The sequence below is a fragment of the Spinacia oleracea genome, chromosome 2 (assembly GCF_020520425.1).
Source record: "Spinacia oleracea cultivar Varoflay chromosome 2, BTI_SOV_V1, whole genome shotgun sequence".
Classification (NCBI taxonomy): domain Eukaryota; kingdom Viridiplantae; phylum Streptophyta; class Magnoliopsida; order Caryophyllales; family Amaranthaceae; genus Spinacia; species Spinacia oleracea.
The window spans coordinates 21,073,882-21,086,045 of record NC_079488.1 but is presented as its reverse complement, the minus strand read 5'-3'; the positions used below and the strand labels follow the sequence as shown (position 1 = coordinate 21,086,045).

At 41.9% G+C, this 12,164-nt stretch overlaps 1 protein-coding gene across 1 annotated transcript in view; it reads right to left on the bottom strand.

Moving 5' to 3' along the window:
• The window catches only part of LOC110798043 (AP-1 complex subunit sigma-1-like), a 29,807-nt gene extending 18,533 nt beyond the window's left edge, over window positions 1-11,274 (bottom strand). The window contains exon 1 of the mRNA XM_056835729.1: window positions 11,238-11,274. Coding sequence (XP_056691707.1) covers window positions 11,238-11,274 — 37 coding nt within the window. The remainder of the gene's footprint in view (window positions 1-11,237) is intronic.
• Between the last annotated feature and the right edge of the window lie 890 nt (window positions 11,275-12,164).

The following is a 12,164-nucleotide window of genomic DNA, read 5'->3' as shown; positions in this document are numbered from 1 at the left end:
TCCTATTTATGGATTCGGTCCAATCAAATGAAAATATAATGGGCATAAGTGTTGGAAATGAGCAAATAAAAAAAAAGGAAGAAGCAAAAGGAAAAAAGAAAAAGAAAATTACGCCTTTATTAATATTTAAAAATAAATAAGAAGGAAAACAAAAAGTGCTAAGGAATGAAAAACAAACACAACTGAAATAAATAAAGGGCACCTACACCCTAACAAGAACTACACTACTCGAGTTCTTCCAGATCATCAAATAAAGTTTTGTAGAGGGCAATGTTCGCAGGGTCGACCTCCACAGGCTTCTGCGCTGCCCCTATATCAATCTCCATAAGAACAGGCTCCTTGACACTAACTTCCAAGGATGCCAAGGCCTCTGAAATATTTTCAGTTTGAACAGCTATAGCCCGCTCAGCCTCAAGGGCACAAACAATGGTAGGGGAAGGATTATCAACATCAATTGGATTAGCCACTGGTTCTACTAGGGGCTGAACCTTCCTAACCCATACATTATTCCGGCGACGATCTCCGTGAGAGATTTCATTTCTTTTGTGAACGGCAGGCCCCTTCGTGTTAGGCATATTTTTAGGCCTAGAACTGGAACGGGGAGGAACTTCCTTTCGCTTTCGATCAGGACGAGCTTTTACAGTCTTAATACCATGGTCGCGAGGATTAGCAGTATCACGGCTCTCATACTTAGCCCTACCTCGAGGTATCAAAAGCTCAGTCGGCTCTTCATTTCGAGCCTTAGTTCTCACAGCCTTATCATCGGAACTCATCCACAACTTGTGGTTTTCGGAAAGACCCACAAAGCCATCTCTAGCCACGGTCCAACGCAGGAGGCCACCATAATACTTAGCCCACGCTTGAACCCGTGCTTCGGAAAAGACCGCTACTTTAGGTGGTACCGTATTAGAAAACGGGATAGTCTGCCTTAAGCCGTACTGTCGCATGACTCGGTAAGGAAAGATGTAAACAGGCCGAGATAGCCCCAACAAAGAAACATAAACTAATGCCTCGGAACCCCCCGTCATATTAGTCCAACCCCACCACGGTACCACCCACTTAATAGAGCATATGCCATGAGTAAAATAGGAGGCCCACTCGGCCTCGTCCTGGCCTTGGTGCAAATACTTTCGGTTACCCAAGGCTATAGGGCGATAACGTTTAGGATCCGCAGGAGCTTCTAAAAGCCTAAGTCGTTCCATGAGCCAAATCTGCAAAAAACGGGTACGATCAGAAAAATAATAATAAACGAAAGTCCTGCCTGGGGCGCACTTTCAACGCCCAAGACCAGGCGCCAGAAATTCCGACGCCCAGCTCTGGGCGTTGAAAATCAGCTCCAGGCAGGGGGCTGTCGAGGCAAACGAAAAAGGAAAAGAAAAAGAAAAAATAGGCGTATTACTTTGCGCAAATAAACGATCGATTACCTGCAGCAATAGGGGGCTCCCCTTAAAAATTTCAGACTTGGCATCCTTTTTTAACTCATACGCACTCAGTAAGGTCTCGGCAACAACCAATGGCATAATGGAATAGCAACTCTCCATCTGGCTGATCAAGGGGATCAACCTTATGTCACCGAACTCGCCATTGTTATTCGACAGTAAATAGTGGTTCAACAGGCAGAATACAAGTGCTCGAATATTCAATTTCTGTTCGATCATATTTTTACTAGGTCTAAAGTGATGTTTTACAAGCTTTGCCAAATTAACCTTATCACCCACAACGATCTCAGCGAGCATGTTAGCATCTAGTCCTAGGAAAGCCCTTATGGTTGTTTTACCCTCTTCAACAGTGCCAGGGGTAGCAGGAGTAGCATTGGTAGGATAACCAAGGATCGCGGCAAATTCATCTGGCAAAGGGCATACTTCATTGCCCCGAAAGACAAAAATATGGTGATCAGAATCCCAAAAGTCCAGGGCCTCATACAGAAAATTATGATCAATATTAATTTGTTGTAAGCCTAAGAATGCCTCTAAGTGGTATCCTTTCAACAAAGCCTTTTCTGTGGGATTAATGGCTCTTAGCCAGCGCCTAACAGCTCGTTGGAGGGAGAAAGGAGGAATCGACATGGCAAGATCAGAGAAGAATAAAAGCTAAGCAATTTCAAAAGAGAGGAAGGTTGAGAGTGGTGAAAAAGAAAGACGTACTTGACCCCTATATATACACGGAAGCATCAAGTGACATCCTGATCCCATTCGGAAACGCGTTAAGAAATCCGGGAACTGCCAAAATAGAATTTCCAGCGCCCAAGGCTGGGCGCCGAAATGTTTAATGCCTGGCCAGGGGCGCCGGAAATATAACCCAAGGCCCGGATCCTTCGAAACGCGGAGCATGAAAGGACTTAAAACCGTGTTAGTAGACACGAGGCCCTGTTGTAATCAAGATCAAGCCCAAAGCACCTTTAGAGCCCGAATAGTGAGAACAAATGTTAAAACTTGTCGAAACTTAGACTCATCTCAAGGAAAAAATATGTGTACATTTTTCAAGGCAATATAGAAAAAAAATAAAAATCAAGGTCATTCTTCGAAACACAAAAACAAAAAAATCAAGTCGTTGGTTTCTCAAATTAAAAAGCGTTTATTTGTCAAAAGATCAATCCGGGCCAAAGTAAGCTCGATGTATTAATTATTGAAATGAAGCAAACTTTGTCGCCCGGAAAATGAAGTCGCACTCCACGACTTCATCAAAGTAGCATACCACTACAAAGATCGCTCGCACTTACGAGCACGATCCAAAACACGATCAAGGACATTACAAAATGCGTATCCCCAAAGAACCTCTTTGATAAGAACTGACCGTCAAGCATGAGTGCTTGGGGGCTCTAAAGAAAATATATATTTCAAAAGAGAGTATGCAAAGTTAAAAGCAATATTCCCAGACTACGTTGTACGAAGTCCCGTGTTTGGACAATCTCGAAAGATAAAACCGGATTACGACCTCAAGACAAAGGTCATTGTTGATACTTATACATAGTCTCCTAATCAAGGACCCATTTAGTGGCAAAATTGAGCCGTAAAGACTAGCTCAAAACCATGAAAGATGATGACCACGAGACAATGGTCCGTCTAAGCACGTTGTCAACCCACATTCAGGTTGCAACTAAATCCGAGCATCCCTCGAAAGAATTCTCTCTTACAAGAATGAATAAAAAGAAATTCTCAAAAAAAATCACAAGAACAAATGAAATAAGGACTTGCCCACCTCAATCGGGCAAGATCGCGGCACGCGAGTCCCAAATCGAAAAGACGAATTCAGGTTCGCTCACCTCCAGCGGGCGGGGCGTCCACTCTTAGCGGACAGGGCTCGCCCACCTTCAGCGGGCGGGGTCTGCGTCACTAACCGCGCAGGTCCTCGGTTTCAAAAATGAAAAGAAAATAAATTCTTCAAAAACACAAAAACAGGCTCGCCATCTTCAGCCGGCGGGGTCTACGTCCTTAACCGCGTAGGTCCTTATTTTCAAAACATCAAAACAGATTCGTCCACTTCTATCGTACGGGGCGTCCACCCTCAGCGGACAGGCTCGCCCACCTTCAGCGGGCGGGGTCTGCGTCAATAACCGCGCAGGTCCTTAGTCGCTGCAGCGATAACTTTTCCTGGTTTTCCCTTATCCAAAAATCAAAGGATGGTTTCCCTTTTCCAAAAATCAAAGGATGGTTTCCCTTTTCCAAAAAACAAAGGATTGGTTTTCCGCTTTTCCAAAAAAGAGCGATGTGCTGGATTTTCCTTCGTTTTACGTCCTATAAAAACAAGGGGGTGTGAGGGGGTCGAAAAAACACGAGGCTAATGCGTGACCTCGTCTCTCGTGGGCGTGACGTTTCTTTTTGTCAAATCAAGTGTAATTGGATTTCCTGTGAGTTTACACTCAATTGACTAGTAATATAGGAGTCGCCATTCAGTTTTTAACGACAATGAGAAAAACTGACAAAACCCGGTTATCGTGACATAAAGGGAGTGCAATTATGTTTGACCACGACGGCCGTAGGTTCCCTTGTGATCCCTGGTGTGGGGATCTCTCAACGTACACCCGCAAGGTAGAGATTGAGGGTTCGGGGGACTGTAACTACCGAGAGGAGTATTCGCTCTTCGATAACTCCAGAGGCAGGATATCCTTACTAGCTCAGCATAAATAATTGAAGGGACATGCGTTAACTATTAAACTAATCTGAATTGATTTTAACAATATGCAACACATAATACTAGATCGATCGTGATTATCTTGTTTAGATTGATTTAAGGGACCTAGCATAGTTCAATTTCCCAAGATATTATCTTTATTAGGCGTGATAGAACAATCAGATTTAATAGTTTAACAGTTTTATAAAAGGGCGAGGAAAGCGATTAAATCATACGAAGGGACACATTACGACGCACCCTTGAGAGGTGCGTCACGGTTCTCAGAAAACTAACCACTTTGGCTTTGCTATTTCTCATTTTATTTAACGAATCTCAAGTTTTCGGGCTTAATTCTTCAGCTACAAGGGACAGGATACGTTCTGTTCAATTTTTGGATCGATTGCGACAGAACGCGGGATCAATTTCGCAGCGTGAGGCTTAGGCTTAGGGGTTGGAGTCCATACTCAGAATATGAATTGTGTGTTGTTTCACGTTGAATTTGGGGCTGTATTTATAGGGAAGAGTTCGTGGAAAGATGGAATTGTAGAGCTCTAATCCAAGAAGAATTAGGAGAGAACACGTCCTAGGTATTTTCAGCGCCCAGGGCTGGGCGTTAAAGATTTCGGCGCCCAGCTCTGGGTATTGAAAATGGGATACAGGAAATTTCAGCGCCCAGGGCTGGGAGTTGAAAATGATGTTTGGGCCGAGTTCTTTGTCAGATTTGGACTCTTAGAATCCGGAGTGTTTGAGACTTATCCGAGTCTTTTAGTGCGTATTAACTTTATGACGGAATGCGTCTGGGCCTGTTACAAACTCTAGGTTCGTTAGGATTTTAATTAATACGTAACTCTTATTTTCGAATTATACTAGGAATAGGATTCCTCTTGCAAATTCTATCTCTTTTAGGATTTATGTTGGAGTGCAACACCTAATTCTGACAGGTTTCTATCTTTTATGTCTTGCCACTTTTAACAACTACCTATTATGGCAGTTACTATTTTTAGCAGGTTTCTATAAATAGCAGGTTTAGGTGAAATGAAAAGGGTGATCGAGATTCGTTATTTTATAGGAGATGCGTTGCCAAGTGGAGATTTTATGTTCTCATCATCGAACCTTCCCTTTCGGGAATGGGGACAAAAGTAGGTGTCTACAGTTAGCCCCCACTTTGACTGAGTCTCGGGATGAGACGATGGTCAAAGTACTGGACGGAGTGCGTCACACAAGCCATAGTGTATGTGACTTGTTTTACGAGGGTCTCACGAGCCCCCGAGTGATAACATTTGACTTAAGGGTCATCACTTGAAGTGTCGACATATCCCTCACGTGTCATTGGGATTTGTCAACGGATAGTATAGAAACTCCCTCACTTTGTCATTGGAAGTATCTAAAGAGGCGTAGAAACTCCCTCACTTTGTCATTGGGAGTATCTAAAGAGGCGTAGAAACTCCCTCACTTTGTCATTGGGAGTAGCTACAGATGTTTTCGAAATCAAAGCTATAAAGTGTAATTGGGCCTGGCCAAGCCCAATCACGAGGTAAAAAATTTTTTAAAGATTCTCATTTTCAGGGTTAGCTAAACGAGAAAACCCCCTTGTTTTCATGGGACGTAAAACGAAGGAAAATCCAGCACATCGTTCTTTTTTGGAAAAAACGGAAAACCAATCCTTTAAATTTTGGAAAAAAGGAAAACTACTCACATCGCTCTTTTTTGGAAAAAACGGAAAACCAATCCTTTAATTTTTGGAAAAGGGAAAACCAGAAAAATTTATTGCTGCAGCGACTAAGGACTTGCGCGGTTAGTGGCGCAGACCCCGCCGGCTAAAGATGGTGAGCCTGTCCGCTAAGGGTGGACGCCTCGTCCGAAAGAAGTGGACGAATCTGTTTTGAAATTTGTTTGCTTTTTTTTTGAAAATAAGGACCTACGCGGTTTGTGACGTAGACCCCGCCGGCTAAAGATGGCGAGCCTATTTTGAATTTGAAGATTTTATTTTTCAAAAACTGAGGACCTGCGCGGTTAGTGACGCAGACCCCGCCCGCTGAAGGTGGGCGAGCCTTTTTTTGTTTTTTGAAGAATTTATTTTCTTTCGAGGGATGCTCGGATTTAGTTGCCACCTGAATGTGGGTTGACAACGTGCTTAGACGGACCATTGTCTCGTGGTCATCATCTTTCATGGTTTTGAGCTAGTCTTTACGGCTCAATTTTGCCACTACTTGGGTCCTTGATTAGGGGACAATGTATAAGTATCAACGGCGACCTTTGTTTTGAGGTCGTAATCCAGTTTTATCTTTTGAGGTTATCCAAACACGGGACTTCGTACAGCGTAGTCTGGGAATATTGTTTTAACTTTGCATACTCTCTTTTGAAATATATATTTTCTTTCGAGCCCCCAAGCATTCGTGCTTGATGGTCATTTCTTGTCAAAGAGATTCCTTGGGGATACGCATTTTGTGATGTCCTTGATCATGTTTGGGATTGTGCTCGTAAGTGCGAGCGATCTTTGTAGTGGTGTGCTACTCTTAACAAAGCCGTGAGGTGCGACTTTTAGTAAAGAAATCGGCAATTTTCGAGTCGAATGGATACGGCAGGGCCCTATAGAAGTCAGAGCCTTTTCTGGGTCTGGGCTCATTTTCGGCGCCTATGCCTGGGCGTTAAAGATTTCGGCCCAGCGCTGGGCGCTGAAAATGATTTCTGGCGAGGTTTCTTGATGACACAATTGGCCTCTTGTTCGTTCGTTTTCTTTTTTTCTTTTCGTCTAGAGATTCTTTTTTTTTTTGGAACGAACCGTTCATTTGAGATCACCGTTGATTGGTGAATAATTATTTCTCGAGAAACCGTAGCCTAATACTGGACCAACGGTGTTTATTATTTCCTTATTCGTTCGCCATTTCTTTTTGTCTTTTTCGTTCGCCATTTCGGACCAACGGGGTCGAAAAAGCACGAGGCTAATGCGTGACCTCGTCCCTCGTGGGCATGACGTTTCTTTTTGTCAAATCAAGTGTAATTGGATTTCCTGTGAGTTTACACCCAATTGACTAGTAATATAGGAGTCACCATTCAGTTTTTAACGACAATGAGAAAAACTGACAAAACCCAGTTATCGTGACATAAAGGGAGTGCAATTATGTTTGACCACGACGGCCGTAGGTTCCCTTGTGATCCCTGGTGTGGGGATCTCTCAACGTACACCCGCAAGGTAGAGATTGAGGGTTCGGGGGACTGTAACTACCGAGAGGAGTACTCTCTCTTTGATAACTCCAGAGGCAGGATATCCTTACTAGCTCAGCATAAATAATTGAAGGGACATGCGTTAACTATTAAACTAATCTGAATTGATTTTAACAATATGCAACACATAATACTAGATCGATCGTGATTATCTTGTTTAGATTGATTTAAGGGACCTAGCATGATAGTTCAATTTCCCAAGATATTATCTTTATTAGGCGTGATAGAACAATCAGATTTAATAGTTTAACAGTTTTAAAAAAGGGCGAGGAAAGCGATTAAATCATACGAAGGGACACATTACGACGCACCCTTGAGAGGTGCGTCACGATTCTCAGAAAACAAACCACTTTGGCTTTGCTATTTCTCCTTTTATTTAACGAATCTCAAGTTTTCGGGCTTAATCGATTTTTGGATATCCTTCAGCTACAAGGGACAGGATACGTTCTGTTCGATTTTTGGATCGATTGCGACAGAACGCGGGATCAATTTCGCAGCGTGAGGCTTAGGCTTAGGGTTGGAGTCAATACTCAGAATATGAATTGTGTGTTGTTTCATGTCGAATTTGGGGCTGTATTTATAGGGAAGAGTTCGTGGAAAGATAGAATTATAGAGCTCTAATCCAAGAAGAATTAGGAGAGAACACGTCCCAGGTATTTGCAGCGCCCAGGGCTGGGCGTTAAAGATTTCGGCGCCCAGCTCTGGGCGTTGAAAATGGGATCCACGCAATTTCAGCGCCCAGGGCTAGGAATAGGATTCCTCTTGCAAATTCTATCTCTTTTAGGATTTATGTTGGAGTGCAACACCTAATTCTGACAGGTTTCTATCTTTTATGTCTTGCCACTTTTAACAACTACCTATTATGGAAGTTACTATTTTTAGTAGGTTTCTATAAATAGCAGGTCCGGGTGAAATGAAAAGGATGATCGAGATTCTTTATTTTATAGGAGATGCGTTGCCAAGTGGAGATTTTATGTTCTCATCATCGAACCTTCCCTTTCGGGAATGGGGACAAAAGTAGGTGTCTACAGGGGGTTTTCTCGTTTAGCTAACCCTGAAAATGAGAATCTTTTAAAAACATTTTACCTCGTGATTGGGCTTGGCCAGGCCTAGTTACACTGTATAGCTTTGATTTCGAAAACATCTTTAGATACTTCCAATGAAAAAGTGAGGGAGTTTCTATACTATCAGTTAACAAATTCCAATGACGCGTGAGGAATGTGTTAACACTTCAAGTGATGACCCTTAAGTCAAATGTTATCACTCGGGGGCTCGTGAGACCCTCGCAAAATAGGTCACATACACCATGGCTTGTATGACGCACTCCGTCTAGTACTTTGACCATCGTCTCATCTCGAGACTCAGTTAAAGTGGGGGCTAACTGTAGACACCTACTTTTGTCCCCATTCCCGAAAGGGAAGGTTCGATGATGAGAACATAAATCTCCACTTGGCAACGCATCTCCTATAAAAATAACGGATCTCAATCACCCTTTCATTTCAGCCAAAGCTACTATTTATAGAAACCTGCTAAGAATAGTAATTGCCGTAAAAGGTAGTTGTTAAAAGTGGCAAAGTCATAAAAGATAGAAACCTGTCAGAACTAGGTGTTGCACTCCAACATAAATCCTAAAAGAGATAGAATTTGCATTCTTGATATAATTCGAAAATAAGAGTTACGTATTAATTAAATTCCTAACGAACCTAGAGTTCGTAACGGGCCCAGACGCATTCCGTCATAGGTTAGTACGCACTAAAAGACTCGGATAAATCTCAAAAGCTCCGTGTTCTAAGAGTCCGAATCTGACAAAGAACTCGGCCCAGATCCCATTTTCAACGCCTGGATCTGGGCGCTGAAAATGCCTGGGGCCGTTTTATCTCCAGAATCTTTTTGGATTCGTATCTTAAAATCTATCTTTCCACACACTCTTTTCCTATAAATACAGCCTCAAAACCGACGTGAAAACGACACAATTGCATAAACTGAGTATTGACTCTAGCCTTAAGCCTAAGCCTCACGCTGCGAAATTGCTCCGGCGTTCTGTCGCAATCGACCCAAAAGTCGAACAGAACGCGTCCGGCTCCTTGTAGCTTGATGAATTAAGCCTAAATACTCGAACATTGCTTAGAAACCCGAGATTCGTTAAATAAAAGGAGAAATAGCAAAGCCAAGTGGTTAGTTTTCTGAGAACCACAACGCACCTCTCAAGGGTGCGTTATAATGTGTCCCTCATATGATTTAATCGCTTTCATCAACCTTTTATAAAATTGTCAAACTATTAATTTGATTGATATATCACGCCTAATAAGATAATACCTTGGAAAATTGAATTATCATGCTAGATACCTTAAATCAATCTAAATAAGATAATCACGATCGATTTAGTATTATGTGTTGCATATTGCTAAAATCAATTCAGAATAGTTTAATAGTTTAACGCATGTCCCTTCAATTATTTATGCTGAGCTAGTAAGGATAACCTGCCTCTGGAGTATTATCGATGAGCACTCCTCTCGGTAGCTATAATCCTCCGAACTCTCAATCTCTGCCCTGCGGGTGTACGTTGAGCGATCCCCACACCAGGGATCACAAGGGAACCTATGGCCGTCGTGGTCGAACATAATTGCACTCCCTTTATGTCACGATAACCAGGTTTTGTCAGCTTTTCTCATTGTCGTTAAAAACTGAATGGCGACTCCTATATTACTAGTCGATTGGGTGTAAACTCACAGGAAATCCAATTACACTTGATCTGACGACGTCACGCCCACGAGGGACGAGGTCATGCATTAGCCTCGTGCTTTTTTGACCCCCTCACAATTAGGTAGACATAACCATATCTACTGAAATCATCAGTGAAAGTGATAAAGTAGCTGAAACCACCTCTAGCATTTGTACTCATTGGTCCACATACATCTGTATGGATTAAACTCAATAGTTCAGTTGCTCTTTCTCCAACTTTAGAGAAAGGTTGCTTTGTCATTTTTCCAAGTAAACAAGATTCGCATTTGCCATAATCCTCTAAGCCAAATGGTTCTAGAATTCCTTCCTTTTGAAGTCTTTCTATGCGTTTCAAGTTAATATGGCCTAATCGACAATGCCACAGATAGGTGAGATCTGAATCATCCTTTTTGGCCTTTTTGGTATTTATGTTATAAACTTGTTTGTCGTGATCTAATAAATAAAGTCCATTGACTAACCTAGCAGATCCATAAAACATCTCTTTAAAATAAAACGAACAACTATTGTCTTTTATTAAAAAGGAAAATCCCTTAGCATCTAAGCAAGAAACAGAAATGATGTTTTTAGTAAGACTTGGAACATGGAAACAGTCTTCCAGTTTCAAAACTAGCCCAGAGGGCAACGGCAAATAATAAGTTCCTACAGCTAATGCAGCAATTCGTCCTCCATTTCCCAGTCGTAGGTCGACTTCACCCTTGCTTAACCTTCTACTTCTTCTTAGTCCCTGCGAATTGGAACATAAGTGTGAGCCACAACCTGTATCTAATACCCAAGAAGTTGAATTAGCAAGTATACAGTCTATAACAAAAATACCTGAAGATGGAACGACTGTTCCGTTCTCCTGATCTTCCTTAAGCTTCAAGCAATCTCTCTTCCAATGCCCCTTCTTGCAGTAGAAGCATTCAGATTTAGAAGTGGGTTGGCTCACCTTCTTCTTTTCAGATTTGGTGCCGCCTGGTTGCTTAGTCTGGCTGGCCTTGTTGCCACCTTTCTTAGCATTCCTCTTCTTACCATATTTCTTGAACTTGCCCCCACGCACCATAAGCACATCTTGCTTATCACTTTTGAGCGTCTTTTCAGCGGTTTTCAGCATACCGTGAAGCTTAGTGAGCGTTTTGTCCAGACTATTCATACTGTAGTTCAGCTTGAACTGATCATACCCGCTCTGAAGAGAATGGAGATGGTGTCTACCGCCATTTCCTGAGAGAATTGCTGATCCAGCCGACTCATATTCTCAATGAGTCCAATCATTTTGAGAACATGTGGACTTACGGGCTCGCCTTTCTTAAGCTTGGTCTCAAGAATTTGCCTATGGGTCTCGAATCTTTCGACTCGAGCCAGATCTTGAAACATGTTCTTTAACTCACTGATGATCGTGAAAGCATTTGAGTTGATGAACGTTTTCTGTAGATCTGCACCCATGGTTGCAAGCATTAGACATTTCACATCCTTGTTGGCATCAATCCAACGATTGAGGGCTGCCTGAGTGACCCCTTCGCCCGCGGCTTTGGGCATCGCCTCTTCCAGGACATACTCCTTTCCTTCCTGCATAAGAACTATTTGCAAGTTCCTTTGCTAGTCAAGGAAGTTCTTCCCATTCAACTTCTCCTTTTCGAGAATTGATCGGATGTTGAATGAATTTTTGTTTGCCATAGTTAAAACTACAATTGAAAAAGAATAGACAAATAAATAATCATTCACAGTTTCTCTTAATAAACTTTAAATTCTAGCAAACATGCATAATTTATCATTTATTAAGCATTTTATTCAAGTTATGTGTTCCGGCAGATGTGAATAAAATGATTCCAAGATCCTTAAATAATTGAAGAATTAAGCACATTATGTATTTAGACTCAATTCTAAAATATTTTAGGTAAGCAAAGCCTTTGCTAATAGTCTAGAAACTACTCTTGGTTGATAGGTACATCAAAGAACTTATTAGGTAAACTTATTACGACTCCTTACTTATATCGTTGAGTTTCACCCAAACTAACATGTACTCACAATTATTTGTGTACCTTACCCCTTTAGAATCAATAAGTAACACCTCGTTATGGCGGAAAACAATTACTAAGATTGATGTAAAG